The sequence below is a fragment of the Oryza glaberrima genome, chromosome 7 (assembly GCF_000147395.1).
Source record: "Oryza glaberrima chromosome 7, OglaRS2, whole genome shotgun sequence".
NCBI classification, from domain to species: domain Eukaryota; kingdom Viridiplantae; phylum Streptophyta; class Magnoliopsida; order Poales; family Poaceae; genus Oryza; species Oryza glaberrima.
In genome coordinates, this window is record NC_068332.1 from 4,349,608 (window position 1) to 4,368,156 (window position 18,549).

Genomic DNA, 18,549 nt, shown 5'->3' on the forward strand with positions numbered 1-18,549 from the left:
CCCACCTGGTTCGGCCCATTAAAGCCCATATAGGCCCACGACTTAGGACTTAACCCGGCCTGCTAATCCTACGCTATAGCCAGTGCAGCGAGTGATCTCATCTCAAACTCACCATGGCCTCGCCGCCGCCGGAGCGGGCGCCGGCGGCGGAGGCTCGCCGGCGCAGGACGACGGTGTACCACGGCCACCGCCGACCGTCTCCGCACCGCCCCACCGTCCGAGGCGGCGTATTCTCCGACCTCCGCGCCACCACCGCCGCCTCCTCCCAACCGAGGCCTCCCTCCTCCTCCTCCTCCTCCGCCCCATTCCGCCTCGCCGACTGGGACCCCTCCTCCTCCTCCTCCTCCACGCCTTCTCCTTCCGCCACCGCGGCCGCCCGCCGCCTCTCCCCGCTCGCGCGGTTCCTCCTCGACGCGCTCCGCCGCCACCAGCGCTGGGGCCCGCCCGTCGTCGCGGAACTCACCAAGCTCCGCCGCGTGGCCCCCGAGCTCGTCGCCGAGGTCCTCAGCGCTCGCCCGCCGCCGCCCCCGCCGCTCGCGCTCCCGTTCTTCCTGTGGGCGGGACGGCAGAAGGGCTTCCGCCACTGCTTCCCGGCGTTCCACGCGCTCGCCTCGCTCCTCTCCGCCGCTGGGCTCCCCGCCGCGGCCGACCAGCTTCCCGACCTCATGCGAGCCCATGGCAAGCCGGTCTCGCATTCCCAGCTCAACCTCCTCGTCAGGCTCCACACCGGCGCGCGTCGCCCGCTCCGCGCGCTCCACGCCCTCCGCCGCTTCCGCCACGAGTTCTCCGTGCAGCCTGAGGTCCACGCCTGCAACCGCGTGCTGGGAGCGCTGGCTGCGGCTGGGCATGTTGATGATACCCTCAAGCTGTTCGACGAAATGTCGCACTGCAGTGTGCGGCCTATGCCGGTGACATTCGCGATCATGGTGCGTGCGCTGGCGCGGGCGGGGATGACGGATAAACTCCTGGAGATGATTGGGAGGATGCGGGCTGAGGTGTGCAGACCGGATGTGTTTGTGTACACCGCACTGGTGAAGACGATGGTTCGCTGGGGGCATATGGAGGGTTGCACCAGGGTTTGGGAGGAGATGAGAAGGGATCATGTGGATCCAGATACAATGGCTTACACCACAATGATAGCTGGGCTATGCAATGCGGGAATGGTGGAGAAGGCAGAAGAATTGTTTGGGGAGATGAGGAGGAAGGGTTTGCTGGTGGACAGGATGGTGTATGCGTCTCTCATTGATGGGTATGTCTCCACAGGAAGGGTCAGCGATGGTTGTAGAGTGTTGAAAGAGATGGTGGATGCTGGTTACCGTGCAGACCTGGGGATCTATAACACACTGATTGGCGGGCTATGTGAGATAGAGCGGGAGGATAAAGCACACAAGATGTTTCAGATTGTCGTTCAGGAGGATCTAATACCAAGCTCCGAGACTGTTTCACCATTGCTGGCTCGTTATGCCGATAAGGGCGAGATGGTTAAGTTTTTTGGATTGGTTGATAAACTAGTGGAGCTAAGCTTGCCTATAGTTGAAATTTTAGTGGACTTCCTGAAGCTCTTTGCATGCAAGAGTGGCAATGAATTGAAGGCTGTGGAAGTTTTTAATGCTTTCAGAAGAAGGGGGCATTATAGTGTTGGCATTTATAACATTCTCATTGAGAATCTGCTGAAGATCAAGGAGAGGAAGAAAGCACTTGTGTTGTTCGAGGAAATGCAAAGTTCAGATGACTGCAAGCCGGACTCATGTACATATAGCCATATGATCCCATGTTTTGTGGACGAAGGAAATATTGAAGAGGCTTGCTCGTGCTACAACTTGATGATGAAGGCAGTTTGGATACCAAGCATTTCAGCCTATTGTGCTCTTGTGAAAGGGTTGTGCAAAAAAGGAGAGATAAATGCAGCTATTTCACTTGTTAAGGATTGTCTTGGGAATGTGGAAAATGGGCCAATGGAATTCAAGTACACCTTGACTATTCTTGAAGCTTGCCAATCAAAAAGCCCAGAGAAGGTCATCAAAGTGGTGGACGAAATGATTGAGTTAGGTTATTCCATAGAAGAAATTATATATTCTGCTATTATTTATGGTTTCTGCAAGTATGCAAGTTCAACTGAGGCAAGAAAAGTACTATCTACCATGAGAGATCGCAATATTATTTCAGAAGCCAATTATATTGTTTATGAGGATATGTTGAATGAGCATTTGAAGAATGTCACTGCAGATTTGGTGATATCTGGATTGAAATTTTTGGATCTTGAATCTAAATTAAAATGGAGAAGCAGAGATGATTGAGAAATCTTTGTACAGTTGCTACATACTAGGTACAACCTGCTTCACTTCACTTGTGATTTGTGCTATTTAGATATTGTATTATGTGTTACCTCTTGTGAGTTGAACATTGCATTATGTAATAAATAGTCCTAAACACTTCTAGGGATCTCATAACCTGGTTATTCCATGGTATGTTTAGCTAGAGTTGATATCCATGGGCCTCTGGTTTGTACCAAATTATGGATAATTCATACTTCATACTGGTCCTGATCATTTTTCTCAAGTATTTTTTTTAAGAAAACACAAATCTGGTATTCCACCAAAAAAGTCAACATGTGGGAGTGGACGTGGATGAGTTTGGGAACCCTTGTTGTGCTTATCCGTCCATAGATTTATCATGAGAAAATTTAATGATACTGTAGTATGTAGAACATAAGTATGTATGTTACTTGACAGACAGTTATTTGGAAAATTCATGCCTGCATAATGTTGTGGAAATTCATGCCTGCATAATGTTGTGGGCATATAGGAGATATTGAGTAACCAATGATGGTTCTCACAGACTCACACAGTCACACTAACGAATGGGCCTGATCACTTTACATTATTGGTGACATTATGCAGAGAAAGTAGGTAAAGGTAGAAGTATACAAGTTCTGTAATGAGCAACGACGGCACTACAGATGAATGAGCCTTACAGCATAGGTGTTTTTTGTTTACACAATTTGGAGGAACAAGCAGTGTATACAACCAGTTCCTTCTGAGTTTGTAGTTTGAGCAGGCCAACTTGGTCTGAGGCATGTTAGAACTTAGAAAGATGTGAGTTGCAAGCTGAGAAAATATGATTTGAGTACTGATTAGCTAACCTCAAGCAGCTTGGTTCTTGCCCTCCCATATCAAGTCCCGATGCTTAATAAAAACAGAGTGCATGGTTTCCTGCCGTTTAACATTCATTGTTTATTTATCTTCAATTTACGAGCTGGTGTTGAGAGCCTGAACTAATGGACTAATTTTGTGAGTCAACTCTTCCATGATATGTCCTCCGTTTTAGTATTTAGGATTCGACTGGACCATTTATGCAAACACACAACACTGACACCTATGTTCCCAGTTGGCCAGTCACTTGGTTAATGGTTACATAAATCCATGCGCACCCTTGCTTGTAGCTAAGTATTATTTCATTTTACTTTTAAATTCAAGATTGCCAATCTTTTGTGTAATTGCTAATAGCAGTACTGTATTTTGACATAGCAGAGATAATTAAAGCAATTTTCTTTGTTTTGTTTTATCATGTCTCAATATTTTATGCATGTATGGTAAATGGTAATGTGCCTTCATCCCTGTATCCTACTACATATGTTGTACCATTAGCAAGTTAAAGAAACACGCACACCAAAAAAAAACTGACTCGGTCCCTATATATGGGCAAGTGGTACTCAAATGAAGTAGTATATCAGTCCCAACTTCTTTCAGGACGGTAATGATAGCGTTTCATTTTACTGGGGAGCTGATTCTTATCAGTGACATGACACTGTTGAATCTTTAAAGGGTGTGGAATCTGGATCGCTTCCTCTCTACATTCCTTTAAGGTACACACTACCAATCGTGCAATAGGATCTGCAAGTATTGTTATAATTAGGTATCTGCTCCTTATTACCATGTTAAACCTCAGTAACTTGATCAGGTTTCTTCTTCACAACCACCCCTGGAGAACTAGCTTCCTTAGATGAGGTGAAAAAGCCAATCCAGCTAACTGGTCGTACAAGTGAGATCCATCTGGTGCAGCCTGGAAGGTTGATGGCTTGATACAGAGGTAAACTAGCATTAGTTCTTATAGTTAATCTTTTCAGCAGTACTCCGTTATTCTGTCATCTACCCTATAGTTCACCAACACAGTGTTACATTCATCATTCCTCATTGATCGGTCAGGATCGTCTCCCACAGATCCGATGCCCCAGGTCGCTCCCACCTCCCTCACAGCCTCACCCCATCAATCACGCGTCACAAAATGTGCTCTAGCGAGAGATCATTAGACTAGAATAGTTCATTTCGGTCATGGAACTGTACTTCACCTTCTATGTTACAGTGGTACTTTGATTATCAATTCCATTTGGTACTCATGCCGATCCAGATTTGGTGCTTATCATTTTCATTTGGTACTCATGCTTCAATAATTCTTGCTTTGATGAATTGTTGCTGATCCACATCTTTCATGATTAATGTAACATAGTCTGTAGTAGCAGTTTAAAACTGAATCAGTAGCAGTTTAAAATTGGAACCAAGCGCATTCTCCATGGGATGCCTTAAATGACTGATTAGTGCATGAAGTAGGCTTAAATTGCAGTCAAAATCAGTATAATGCGTTAGAAGCAGATGATTTCTAGATACTTTATTTAAGGCCACTATTACAGTTTAAACCATATAAACTAATAGGAAACCATTTGCTCTGAGTTGCCATGTCTTATAAGAATGCGTTGCTGTGAGATGCTCCGGAAAAAAAATCTTTAACCTTTCGGCATAATATATTTTTAACTGAAATACTTTACACATGCATTAGTTATGTCCTCTAAGATCATGAAATTCAGTTTATTACTGTCCATTTATGAATATTCCAACTATTTTGCCAGATGATGAAAAGCAGCTTGAGGTTTTGAATCTATGCAAGTTTGTTCTTACTGTTCTGATGGTACACCTTATTTCAGGTACCTAAAATTGTCCTTTTATTCAGTAGTCCTTTCATTAGGTCAATAAGCTCCTTTTTTGTGTTGCCACTGAGTGTCCTTCATTTGTTGTTAGAGACTACAGTCCGAAATTTCTGATTATTTAGGCAGTTAGAAGTCCCGAGCAGCGGCAACCGGGTCTCGCCCAGCCTCCGCTCCCAAGCTTTGAGATTTGAGAATCCCGGGTAGGGGCAGTGGAAGCCGAGGGTGCCACCATCCATAAATTTCTGTCTGTAAATTATCACACTTTTTAGGACTAAAACTTCGGTATTGTGAAGGAAAACAAGAAATGATATTTATTTTATGCCATTCTTTAAATTTTGGTATCTAATATGAAGCTTAAAAAACACGTGCGTGATGTGTTTTAAATTGTATAATCTATATTATCATATATTGTTGTCATAGCGTTAGCATGAGCATATTACTAGTCTTAATAAATTCATGACATGATCTTCCCTCTTCTGAATATGTAGTTTTTCTTTCTTTCTTTCCTTTTCTTTTTTCTTACTTCAAGAGATAAATTGTAGGAGTCAGCATTACATTGCGTCTCGTCATCAATGATATGTATTCAACCCGTAGATGCGCATGTCTTGTGTTTTTGCAATCCTATTCCAAGTCGATCAATAACTGCCTAATAAGAAACCAATAGATAGGCCACTCATAGTGCTATTTAGCCATCGCTGTGATATAATTATAAATTATGCTTTCTTGTTGCTTGTCTGCTTTGCACTGCAATTAAGATGTCATTGTTGGAACAGAAACTTGTTTGCCGGGGCACACAATAATTTAGATATGAAAAAAAAAAACATGTGTCTTGTCTTGTTCTTTGCAGTGTGATTTCATTTCAATTCGCCGACTATATATTTCCTGAAGCCAAGAGGGGCAATCAGGCGCATGCCAGACATGGGCATAACTGTTGGCATATGGCGTTAGGTATAACCGTTAATGCATCCTGACGCCGACGGGTTGCTGTGGATGTCTGTGTACATTCCTCTTGATTGTCACCAATTATTTTCCAGCATGGGGCGTCCTGATGTGTAAGTGGCTGCATTGATCGTTGATGCATGCATGGACTTTGTTTTGTAGTGTTGGATAAATTTAGGAGCTATCTATGCATTTGTTTTCTTCTGCATTTTTTTTCTTCTTTTTATGTTTGTGTAGGCCTTTATGGTTGGAACTTTGAAATGTTGTGATTTATGTTGATGTGTTTTGGAGCACCTTTCAGAATTATAGGAGCGGTGACTGACAGGTGACGAAGAAAGTACTTTAGGTTCAGGTGGATGAGATGAACTGACCTTAAATAGATATGTAGACCCCAGTGCATTTTCTCTCCTCGTAGTTTCATTTTTCTCATCGAGGCTATATTTGGAACACAGGAACTCCATGGAAATTTTGGGGGGAATTGCATATATCAGCTCATTTCCTATAGGAAAATGGGATCAAAACCTCACAAACACATCATTCTAGTGGGTGATCCATAGTAAGCTGAAGTTTTATGCTTCTGAAATTTGGTAGAAATGCAACATCGATGCATTCTCAATAAGAATTTATCGATTTTATTAGTTTCCTTAGTATATTGAGTGTATGTTAAAAAGGAGCCACTTTTGCTTGTGTGCGTGGTAGAGTGTGTGCATATGTATTTGTCTTTCATGCAATGAAGAAATGAGGGGAAATGGCCAATATTGTCCTTGAAGTTCCATTCCAAGGTTAGTCTAGTCCTTAGCGTTTTTATATTATCCAAACAAGTGTTTAATATTTATCATATGACCTAATATCGTCCTTAGGCCCACATAAATGACCACTTGCGCGTACCATATATCCTCCCATGCGAAAAATGATGATGAAATGAAGTAAATTGGACCCATCATATATAGATTTTGTATGGGAGATGATAATGTGATATAACCGTGGTGATTTCGATGGCGCAAAGGGTTATATTATGTGACATGATAAATTTATCGGTTCATTTGGATAATATAAAAGGCTAGCGACTAAATTAACCTGAGCTGGGACATGCTATTCTCCCAAGAAAAAAAAAAAAGAGTCGATGACAATACACTATTTTACTGCAGATTGACAAGATATTAACGTTAACTACAAATGCAGCTAAGGGTTTCTTTGGAACGTAGGAATACAAAAACACATGAATAGAAAAAAAATGTGGGAATCGAGGTGACATGTTAATTGAATCCTTTGGAATTGTAATCTATAGGGATTGTTAAAATTTGCTGTTTGGGTCCTTCATAGGAAAAGTATAGGATTTTAGGAGAGAGGTTGACATAACAAAGTTCCCGATGAGGTCCAACCTTATTTTAGAAATCCTTCAAAATTCCAATGAATCAAGCCACTCCAAATGAATTTTGTAGGATTCTCAAATACCCTTCCAAAGGAGCACAAAGGAAAATTTTCCAGGGGTTTCTAATCCTACAAAAATCCTCTATTTTTCCTTTGTTCCAAAGGAGCCCTAAACAAACGGCATGGCTGGTGAGCTGTATACACTTTAATCGTCCATGGATGTACGTACGTTTCACCGTATTTCTACTTATTTTTCTGAGAGGACACATGTACGCATTCAGTAGAGTTATAAATATGTACTTGTATAATAACTCCATGAGTGCTATACTAGCTCACGAGAAAGCTCGAAATGGTTAGCTTGACCAGCTAGCTAGCCTTTTTGTCAGTTTTTTCTAGTACGTAGTCCTCCGTCCTTAAAAAAAAAACCCAACTTTGAACTTCAATGAGATATAATCTAGGATAACGAATCTAGATAGATAGGCTTCTAGGTTGAGTTTTTTTTTTTTGGACGGAGTATATAGCTAGCTAGCTTTAAATTGTGCCAGCCCATGCTGCTGTACATACTGTTTGTATATTCAACACTCCTTGAAAAACAAGAGTGCATAAATTAAAAATGCAAAAAAAAAAAAGCAATCTTGATTCCTTTGAGAAATAAACTGAAATTTGTAGATAGAACACATGAATTTCAAGGATGAGTTCTATTTATAAGGTTGGGGAAAAAATCATACGGCCTTAACCCTAAACCACATTATCCGTCGACCCATGTTCAGCGATGCAAATAGGTCAACCCATGTATCCGTAAACCACATTAGTATTTTTTTTCTTTAGTTATATACTAAGAATACATGATTTTATAAATATTCCTTTTGTAAGGTATTTTTGGGGCCATGGGTTATAAAGCCAAAGACACATAACCAAAGCAATAAAAATAATTGTCAGGTAAGACTTCTATACTTCTACTCATAATGGTCTCAAAAGCCAGAGAATTGGATCACAAAAGTGATAAAAAAAATAAAATTAATTCTACAATTAGCTGTGATTTATAAGCTGAATTTGGAACCAGCATGACTACATTATTCATGACACAATAATACAACAATTAGTTCAAAATTGGAACATGTACTTCTTCCCCAACATGTTTCCATCCTAACACCACATGACAGTTAGGAACTCATTTTTTCGCTTATGATTATGCTTATCAACCAGAATTTAAATTCTTAACCTTAAATTTGAATTTGATTTTGAGGTTTTTTAATCGTAGTTTATTTTTCAGCTTTTACTTTTAGATCGTTTAGAACATTTATATAAAAATTTTATTCACAAATTATTTTTTATTTGCAAATATGCCGTTTGGCTTATTTCACCAAACATCCAAACGATGGGACTGTTAGTCTTTTTCCAGCTTAATTATTGTGTGAACCAACAATAATTACACGTTTTTACGGCACCACAATTTTTTCGATTAAGATGTATATAAACAACTGGATGTAGTCAATAGCCGTACCTGTACGTGAGCTACCCCTACCGCAATTAAATTATTCTCTTCTAGCCTTTTCTTTTACTATATCTTTTCTCCTCTCGTTAGTTATGGCTCTTATTGTTTTGCTTATGTTTTTACTTATAAGTTAAATTTTGAATTTTAAAATTGATTTGTTTTCATCGTAGTTTATTTTACAACATTTGCTAATATACGATTCGGATAATAATGTTTACTCATAAATAAATTTCTGTCTTCTAATATATGATTTGGATAAATATATGAATAAACGAAAGCTCTATTTATTATATAGTATATATGCGACGAGTAGTGGCACATCTCACACAGATCTTCACATGCAATTGAGTAGGACTGGCATAATGGGAAAAAAATTAAGAATGTACACCCAACTTTCGGCTGTAATAGACAGGGACATAGAATCTAATGTATTGTACACTCAAATCAAATGGTTAATCGATATTCAATCAATCATCGGTTAATCAATTAATTAATTAATTATCCCCTCTAGCTAGTTACTCCAAAAAATCTGCTGATGTGTATCGTCAAATCTGGTCATACATTAGTGTAATCTGGTCTCAAAAAATATATCTAAAGAGAGATAAAGTAATATAATTACACAATCATAATTTGCCCAACTAATACATCCGTAGTGACGACGATAGTGTGGACTGGTCCCACATGTCATTCAGGCGGTACTCGTAATAATTTCAGTAAGATAAAATATCTGCGGTTTCACTTCGCCATGCATATCACAAACCTTGCAAGTTGCAATCTTGTATACTATAGTATGAGATAAAAACAAGAGAGAAATTTGCAAGATTAGTATTTATTTATGACTTTGTTACTTCTCATTATCCTGGCTAGCATCAAAAGCTTGCAGAGATCAGACCCAAGATTTGTCTAGCTGGCTGCTCCAGACTGATGATAATTAATTGGCTCCATATAGCTAGCTAGCTTCTCCTGAACATGCTAAGCTAGCAAGAACACCCTACAACACCTGGACAACTGGATATCAGATTTTATTGATTGAATTAAAGACAAATTAAGAAGTTGGAAGAAACTAACCATTCATTATATATATATTTTTAGATAATAACCATTCATTATATATGTTGATGATGCAAAGAAAGAACTCCTTATTAGTCTCTCACACCTGTTCATCTTCAGATCTTGGCTTGCTAGCTCATGTGATCTTCACACCTGTTTCATCCTCAGTTCTTGACTCTTGCTCATTTGATCTCCAATTAATTCATGGATGCTCAGCTCCCAAACAAAACATCTAAGATTTGATCGATCCTGCAAGATTAAAATCTGCACACAGAAGAATATATAAATTTGCATGTAAGCCTCACACCAACATATATATATGAATACAATCTGGCCCTTTAATTTTGTGCAGCCACAAGCAGATGAAACTGCACAGCATGATCTGATCTTTGTTTTGGCAGTCAATTCTGCCCTCACCTAATAAGCACTCGTCAGATCATGCTGGCAGCTTCAGCTCCTAATGGTTGCACCTCAACAATCAAGGCTGTGTTTAGATCCAAAGTTTGGATTCAAACTTCAGTCCTTTTCCATCACATCAACCTGTCATACACACACAACTTTTCAGTCACATCATCTCTAATTTCAACCAAAATCCAAACTTTGTGCTGAACTAAACACAGCCCAAATTCACACACACGAGAGAGAGAGAGAGAGAGAGATGTGAGAGGAAGAAGAAGGCTCTGAGAGGCTTTATATAGCAGTGGCTCCAAATTACTCTGACCGACCAGTACACACTTCGATATAGGTGGTTATATATATATGTGTATATATGTTTGAAGGATATATATATAATACGGCTTAGTTATCTCTAGCTAGATTGATGTAACAACTAACTAATGTGGTGGTCCCATTGCAAATTTGCAATACACTGTGTCACTGTCAAACACACACTAACCACCACCTTTCAGTTAGGGTTTCTAAAATATATTTTCTGTATACATGGATATAAATGCATATATATAAACAATATTGGCCACATGAGCTCTATGATTTTAGTCTATGCATTTAGGGCCATATTTAAATTTTTGGAAGTTTTTTTCGGGTCCCTAGTGCCAGCCAACCACCACTTGAGATCTTAATCATACATAGTACTTTCTAGTCTTTTGCTAAGCTATTCTCATTTTGTAATAATTTGTTGATGAGCTAGCTTTTGTACCATTTTGATAATTTTGATAATTAAGCCAGGGCCATGTGTAAATGGATGCTGCTCCCAAAGTATCAACAGGTCAAGCATTTGGATCTTGCATGGAAAGGTCTTGGTGATTTGATATAATGAAAATGTATTTAGTTTTTTATTTGTCTGATTCCTAAGAAATTGCTTTTGAATTATTATTAGCATTGTCTTGACCATATATATAATTAAGCAAACAATTTTAGCAACTAGCTAGGAAAGCGAGATGCATATGCCTGTGAAATGAATTCTATCACCTGTCTGGTAGCTGGCGTATTGTGTATCGTGTGATCATGCATTGCACACATACATTAGAAAATTTAATGAATACAGCTTAATTAATTTGTAATATATAGCTGGCATGTAGTACACTAGTACCTTGCAGAAACAAAAATATGTATATTAGTATATAACATGTGTGTGCAGGAGATCTACACGTAGTACATGGCGTGCAAGGCTTGCACTACAGTTTTTATCTTAACTAAAAGGTATAAATTATTGGAGATGCATGCATGATTTAATAATTGATTAATTAGTGGAGTAGTTGATTGGATCACTCTTTAAAATTATACTGTATGTAGGATGTACTATACGTATATTAACAGTTGTTATGTTGTACTAATGTACTATATAATGGCACCAAATTTGGCACCTCAATTCTCATAGCATGTGCTTGTGTGAATGAGTTGTCTCTCGATCTAGCTAGCTAGGAGTACGAAAAATACTCCCATTAATTAACATCGACAAAATACTCCCGTTAATTCACCATCTACAGGTTATACTCCATCCATTCTAAATATAGGGTGTAGCTATATTTCTTCAATAGTAATATAAGATATGCATCCATGCATACAATTAATTAGTATTTCTCCTCTAAATTCATTTCTTTAAAAATTCTCTATGCTCTTGATCTCTAATCCCAGTGGGGACATGCATTATATTTAGAGAACTTTTACGGTACAACATACTATCAGTATATACTGGCAGTATATAGAAGGGCATGTTAAGAATTTGATAGAAAATAAAATAACACTTTAGTAATTTTTGGTTCAGATTGAATCTAATTGGGAGTAGCCGGTCCTAGATCTTATCGTGCACTAGGGGAGGAGCATCTTGAGCGCCATTTGATGATGAAGCACGTGACGATAGCACGATTTGATGATAGAATAACGAAGAAAAGATAAAATTACCCTTTCAAACTTTATACTTCTATCTAATTAACTAAAAAATCCAATCAATCTACACCGTTAGATCATATATACTTGCAGTATATTGTACCGTAAAAGTCCTCTATATTTATTGGGATGATAATAATTATTTCTTGGTCTTTTAACTCTTTATGTTAGTAGTAACGTCATATATTTTGGAGTGGAGTGAGTATTAATTAAGTATGTATGTATGTACACTAGCATATATTCAACAAGTATAATCAGTCTTAATGCAAATGATAAACTAATCCGAAGCTGTTCAAGCTATTCTTAACTTTGATCAAACTACTATATCTTTTACATGCATATATACATGCAGACAAATATGTATATGGCTCAAATTCTACTACACAACAAATAATTAAGCATAAGTCTATGCTGACTGAGAACAAAGAGGACAAGTAATCCCTTGGCTGCATGTGTGGATCAAGAGTACACACTACAACAAAGTGAGGTAAAAAGAATAAATATACTGCAGCTTTGCAAGTATTGAAATATATACACTGCAACAAAGTGAGGTAACATGTACTTCATCTATTCCAAAATATAATCATTTCTAGATTCAAATGTGTACACTTGTGGGGTGTTGATTAATTTCAATGCATGAAAACATATACATTTTCAGTCAGTAAGATGCTTGGGAAGGGAAGAATTAATCTAAGTAATCCAAAACTTAATAATTGTCCAAAGTGACTGAAAGAAAATATTTTCCCTCTGTTTATATTTTGGAAGTATATGCACATACCCCACCATTGGAAGAAGAATGCATGCAGCTAGCAAGCACAATCTGTGCCTGTCTTTCATGTGTATTTACACACGAATTAAATAGGTTAGCTGCAGCCAGCACGACCTAGCAACAAGGCATGCAATGCATATGATCCCCAAAAGAGGCCACATGACCATAAAATTCTTTTTTTCTTGGTGATCATTTCATAGCTAGCTAGTACTCCCTCCGTCCCATAATATAAGTGATTTTGAGTTTTTGCTTGTAACGTTTAACCACTCGTCTTATTCATTTTTTTTAAAATTATTATTTATTTTATTTGTGACTTACTTTATTATCTACAGTACTTTAAGCACAACTTTTCGTTTTTTATATTTGTAAAAGAATTTGAATAAGACGAGTGGTTAAACGTTGCAAACAAAATATCAAAATCCCTTATATTGTAATACGGAGGGAATAGATCATATCAATGCTGGCGGCAGGGCAGCTTCACCCATTCCTTTGGGCAGTTCCAAGATTGTATCACAAGATTAATAGATTAATTATACAGTATATACACAAGTACTAGGGAATCACATGTTCTCTTCTCACTGCTAACCAGCTAGCATCTGGGACCATTCATGCATGGGATCTCTGAGAAAGACACTGGTGACTAGCTAGCTAGCTCCTATGAATTAATGCCAAATTATTTCTAAGGTGATATATAGTTTAATTAATTTAGCACTGAAAGGTTAACCTGGGCGACTTCGATCTGGTTAAAAGAAAAGGTCGATAATTAAGCAAAACTGAAAGAAATGAGGGCAGGAGAGAGATTACATAGAACAAAAGTACAAGGAAGAAAGATTCCAAGAACAATGTTAAGAAAGGAAAAGGAACAAAATAAAGAAGGATCTACCTGCACACAGTATGATGAGGGGTCATTTTGGTTTGATGCCAAAATTACCCTACCAGATTGTTGTCATTTTGAATAGTAGTTTAGCTAGTGTTTAGTTTGTTACCCAAATATACCAATAAGATACATAAGTTGCTAAAAAAATTAACACTACCAAAATTTACTTATGTTTTGGTATTGCTAATATTTTAGTATGGTAGCAACAAAACTAAACAAGTCTGATATAAACATAGTGCTCCTACATAGGAGTACTCACTCCGGTTTCATTTTAATTGACGTTTTGAATAATAACACGGTCTGCAAGATATATCTTTGACCTTGTTTTTCTATTATAATATATATAATAAATAAATGCATGTTTATTTTTATTATAGTACTTTAAAAGACAAATTTATTTAAAATTATAAAAGTGTAACCTTTAACTTTGTCCAAAATGTCAATTAATATAGAAGAGAGAGTATGCAGCATCTTCAATTCATTAACCTGAGGTAGGTCTATCTAGATAGGGAGAAACTGCCAATGAAGAAGACTAGCAATAGAAGGGATCCGTAGTATAGCTAGCTAACCCTAGATGCCTAGCTAGCTATAGCTATGTCTAGACAGCAAGCATAGGCTGCTGCACCACAAGAGTGAAAGGCTGTGGATATGTGTTGAGCTGTTGAAGATACTACTGCATCTCAAAATATAAGTGTTCAGAGTTTTAAAGAAGCTTAAATTGATCGATAATATAATAATTATGATTAGTTAATATGAGAAAACTATTATGTGAATATTTAACAATAGATGGTTGTTTAGTTGAGATGATAAAAGCATGCACTACTAGAGAACCACATATCGGTGCCGGTTGGGACATTGAAAGCGGCAATGATTAGTCCGCTGCCACCAATCTCAATCTTAAAAACCGGCACCAATATGGAATCAATGAGCCAAAAAAAAACGGCTCCTCGAGCCGACGTAGGAGCCGATACTTCGATCCGATGAACTCCACATGAATCCACATGATGAACAAGAACAACACATCAATTCTCATCAATAAATCTCAGATGAACTCACATCGGCACATCAATATATAGATCTCACATCAATTTCAAGAACACATCTCACATGAGCAACAAATGAACTCTAATAAGAACAAATCACAAATCACAAAGAGAGAGGGAGGGGGAGAGATGGATCCGCCGTCCGCCGACGCCGTCGCACCTCCTGCCGCCGCCACCGTCCGACCACCTCCCGCAGCTGAGGGGCGCGGGCCGCCTGCCTCCCACCGCCGAGCGGCGCGGGCTACCTCCATCCAACCATCTCATGCCGCCTCCCGCAGCTGAGGGGGCATGGGCCACTTGCCTCCCACCATCACCTAGAATAGGTGCTGGTTTTTGACATATTAAAGGTGTCAGTTTTTTATAAAAACCGGCGCCTATTAGGTGCCGGTTTTTATTTAGAACCGACACTTATAATTGTTTAAAGATGTCAATTTTTTTGTGATTTCAATTCACGGAGGTGGAAAAAAGCCTATAGTGGCGACACCTATTTGATGTTTTGTAGTAGTGATGTTGAAAAGTTTGGTAGTAGTACATTTTAGGATACATTTGGAATGTTACATTATTGTTATACTTTAGATTACAATAATTTCTTTTAACTTTAACACAAAACATGGAAATATTTTCCATTGTGATTTTATGATAGCTATTGCCACCATATATATGCTTGCCTACGCGATGGAGCTGGCCGCGTACGTATAGTAATAGTTTGCATGTTGGGAACCAAATTCCATCCGGTTGTAATCTCATGAATGGATGAAAAATATGGGGGGTATGTTTGTTAAAATTCTAAACGGTACAAGTTTCGTAAAAACTATTTTTTAAATAGCTATTAATTAACTTTATAATAGTTCATTCATACATTTCTATTCTCGGATATCTATATTCCTTTAAAAAGGAACAGTGATCGTGTATGCTTAATTTGACTCTCATACCATCATATCACCAACTCTCCAGTATTTTTTTTCTATGGAAATGATATTATACGACCAAATGAACCACATGTTACCGTCCCCCATCGTCAACTTCCTACTTTTGTGATGAGAAAGAAAAGGATAATATAGGTTCAAACCTGAGGACTCATATTTTAGTAACAATTATATATGTAGAAATTAAGAGATGATATATAAAAAATGATGATAATTATTAATTAATGATTTTTTTTTCCTCTTTTAACTAAATCTTATTGCAACGCATGGGCAATGCTAGTCATCACAAAATCATATAAACTATCATCTATTCGTCCATTTCAGCACTTTAATTTGAACGTGGTTACGACAAAAATATATATGTCGACTACACATATCTTTTATGGTGCCAAATTATTCTTCTAGTTGGTGGAAAGTGAGATGATGCTAATTTGGCTTTGGTTGAACCTGGCAATGATGAATTAAAATATGACCTAATTACCAAATGTAAATTCAATTTTGAGTTTGTATACTAGTAGCTTGTGGTAGCCTTTATTTGTGCATATTGGCCTATTGGCCACAAATTAAGCAGGACTTTTCTTCACTGATGAACTGGATGGTGGCTGTAATTTCATACTCGTATCTTCATGTGAGGTTTAATTGGTTGTTAATTACTGCATCAAGGAACGATGATTTGGCAGATCGATGCATGGTCAAATTGACCCTGGCCGACAAGAGGTTCAGATGAAAGCCTGACAGAAACATACTGTACTCCTAGAAATGACAAGATCTTGAGACTCGAAACAAAGGCCTCTCAAGTCAGATCAACAGCTATCGATTCTCCCAAGTCAGATCAACAGCTACTCCTTACTCTGTACTCCCTCCATTCTATAATAGATGACGTTTTTGACTTTTTATTTGTAACATTTGACCATTTATTTTATTTAAAAAATTAGTGTAAATATAAAAAAAGATAAGTCATATGTAAAGTATTTTTGATAATAAAGCAATTGACAAACAAAATAAATAATAATTTCAAATTTTTTTAAATAAGACGAATAATCAAATATTGACAAACAAAAACTCAAAAAGACAAGTAATATGGGACGAAGGTATTATCGATCATCGATGAGATCCTTGGATTGCATTGGGAGCACAGCTAGCTGGAACATTTTATAGCTAGCTAAAAGGATCAGTACTCTTTTACTGTTAATTTCGCTAGATATGCAGGAGTAGCATTAGGTAGGTACAACAGTCTAGTATCACTTGTCTCGTCGACTATCTGCTGCCGTAGCTTCTTCCTTTTGTCCGGTCAATGGTGTGCATTCCCTGCATCGCATTGGTGTGCATCGCAATAGTGTTCATTGGAGTATGATTGCGCTTCCTCCTTCCCTCCCCAACTATAAATATGTTTATGTTGTTTACTTGCTCGATACTAAAATGGAGTAAGGTCGAGTTTAGTTCTAAACTTTTTTAAATTTTTTTTTAACTTTTTCATCATATCAAAACTTTACTACACACAAATTTCTAACTTTTCCATCACATCATTCTAAATTTCAACCAAACTTCCAATTTTAACGTGAACTAAACACACCCTAAGTTCATTTTTCACTCTTCTCATACATATCAATGCAAAAACAAAAAATAATAGAATACCCTAATATAACTATTCATCACTTTATCTACTCCAAATATAACTATTCACTACTTTATCTATTCCCAATATAATTATTTCATACTTTTACAAACTCTGATACAATGATTACTTAAAAGAACTTATTTTAGAATAAATAGATGGAGCTAAAAATAAATTTATTATGGGACGGAGGGAGTAACAATAAAGGGTTAGGAGAAAACATTTTGATGCTCCTTAATAAACTTAATAAACAAGGGATAAATATAGTGTGAGTGTGATCGGGGATAAGATGCAAAATATTTACAACTAAGTGCAAGGTGATTAATAAGATAAGCATTCACTCCATCCCAGAATAAAGCTCCTAGGAGTATTTTGAGGTAATTAAGGATTGTGGTGAAATTATTCTCATTACTAGATGGTGGGGTGATGGAAATTATAAATATTATGGGTGGAGGGCAGGTCTCAACGGTTGCTGGGATGATGAGCGCGCCAGGTAGCATGTGAAGTAATGGGGTAAAAATCACATTTTATATATTCTATAATTAGCTATATATGGGGTAAAATTTGAACTTAGTTATATTTTAAGATGGATGCGGTAGTATTTCGGAGTGTTTATATTTTTGTCAATAAATTTTAAACTCTTGATATGCTTGTGGTACAAATTATTTAGCTCAATCGGTGGAAGCACAGGCTAGAGGGCTATGCATGTACTCCCGTCAAAAAAAACTTAATTTAGGAAGGGATGTGACCCCTTCTAGAACAACGAATCTCTTATTGTTCTAGGGGTCACATCTTGTTGTCCTAGGAGGGAGTCACATCTCTTTTTAGGTTAAGTTTTTTTTTGAATGGAGGGAGTAGGCTAGATGGCTATGCATGTACGAGTAGTATCCTAGCTACACTATCACTGTGCATGGAAGTATTGTCACATCGATGGCCAATTAAAGGTTGCATGGCTAAACTTTAGCACTCAATCCTAAAATATAAGTCATAATCACTCATAACACAAAGACTAAGAAAATATTTAATCACTTTCTTGGTGTTCCTTGATACATGTAAGCAATATGATTGGGAGGTTTGATGATATAAGATTTAAAACAAAACAATTTTATAGGACTAAAGGATGATAGTTAATATATG

General features: G+C 37.8%; 1 protein-coding gene and 1 long non-coding RNA gene across 9 annotated transcripts; one reads left to right on the forward strand and one right to left on the reverse strand.

Annotated features, from left to right (window-relative positions):
- The first annotated feature begins 107 nt into the window (after nucleotides 1-107).
- LOC127780121 (pentatricopeptide repeat-containing protein At4g20740) lies at nucleotides 108-7,433 on the forward strand. Of its 8 annotated transcripts, none has more exons than XM_052307076.1 (5): nucleotides 108-2,326; nucleotides 3,707-3,865; nucleotides 3,961-4,089; nucleotides 4,904-4,978; nucleotides 5,073-5,788. In XM_052307076.1, exon 1 carries the CDS (start codon nucleotides 114-116, stop codon nucleotides 2,295-2,297), a length of 2,184 nt encoding a protein of 727 aa, XP_052163036.1. In that variant the 5' UTR covers nucleotides 108-113; the 3' UTR covers nucleotides 2,298-2,326; nucleotides 3,707-3,865; nucleotides 3,961-4,089; nucleotides 4,904-4,978; nucleotides 5,073-5,788. The 8 variants fall into 8 exon arrangements, with proteins under 8 accessions (XP_052163036.1, XP_052163033.1, XP_052163034.1 ...); XM_052307073.1 differs by having other exon boundaries at nucleotides 3,734-3,865; XM_052307074.1 differs by having other exon boundaries at nucleotides 3,750-3,865.
- Nucleotides 7,434-9,002: 1,569 nt separating this feature from the next.
- On the reverse strand, nucleotides 9,003-10,525 carry LOC127780236 (uncharacterized). The gene is made up of 3 exons (XR_008018780.1): nucleotides 10,254-10,525; nucleotides 9,943-10,100; nucleotides 9,003-9,786 (listed from the first exon to the last, which is right to left on the reverse strand). It is a non-coding gene; the product is annotated as an uncharacterized LOC127780236 (long non-coding RNA).
- Between the last annotated feature and the right edge of the window lie 8,024 nt (nucleotides 10,526-18,549).

Bases quoted from the DNA above. Each gene is read 5' to 3' on its own strand.
- LOC127780121 (XM_052307075.1), top strand. From the start codon at position 114: ATGGCCTCGCCGCCGCCGGAGCGGGCGCCGGCGGCGGAGGCTCGCCGG.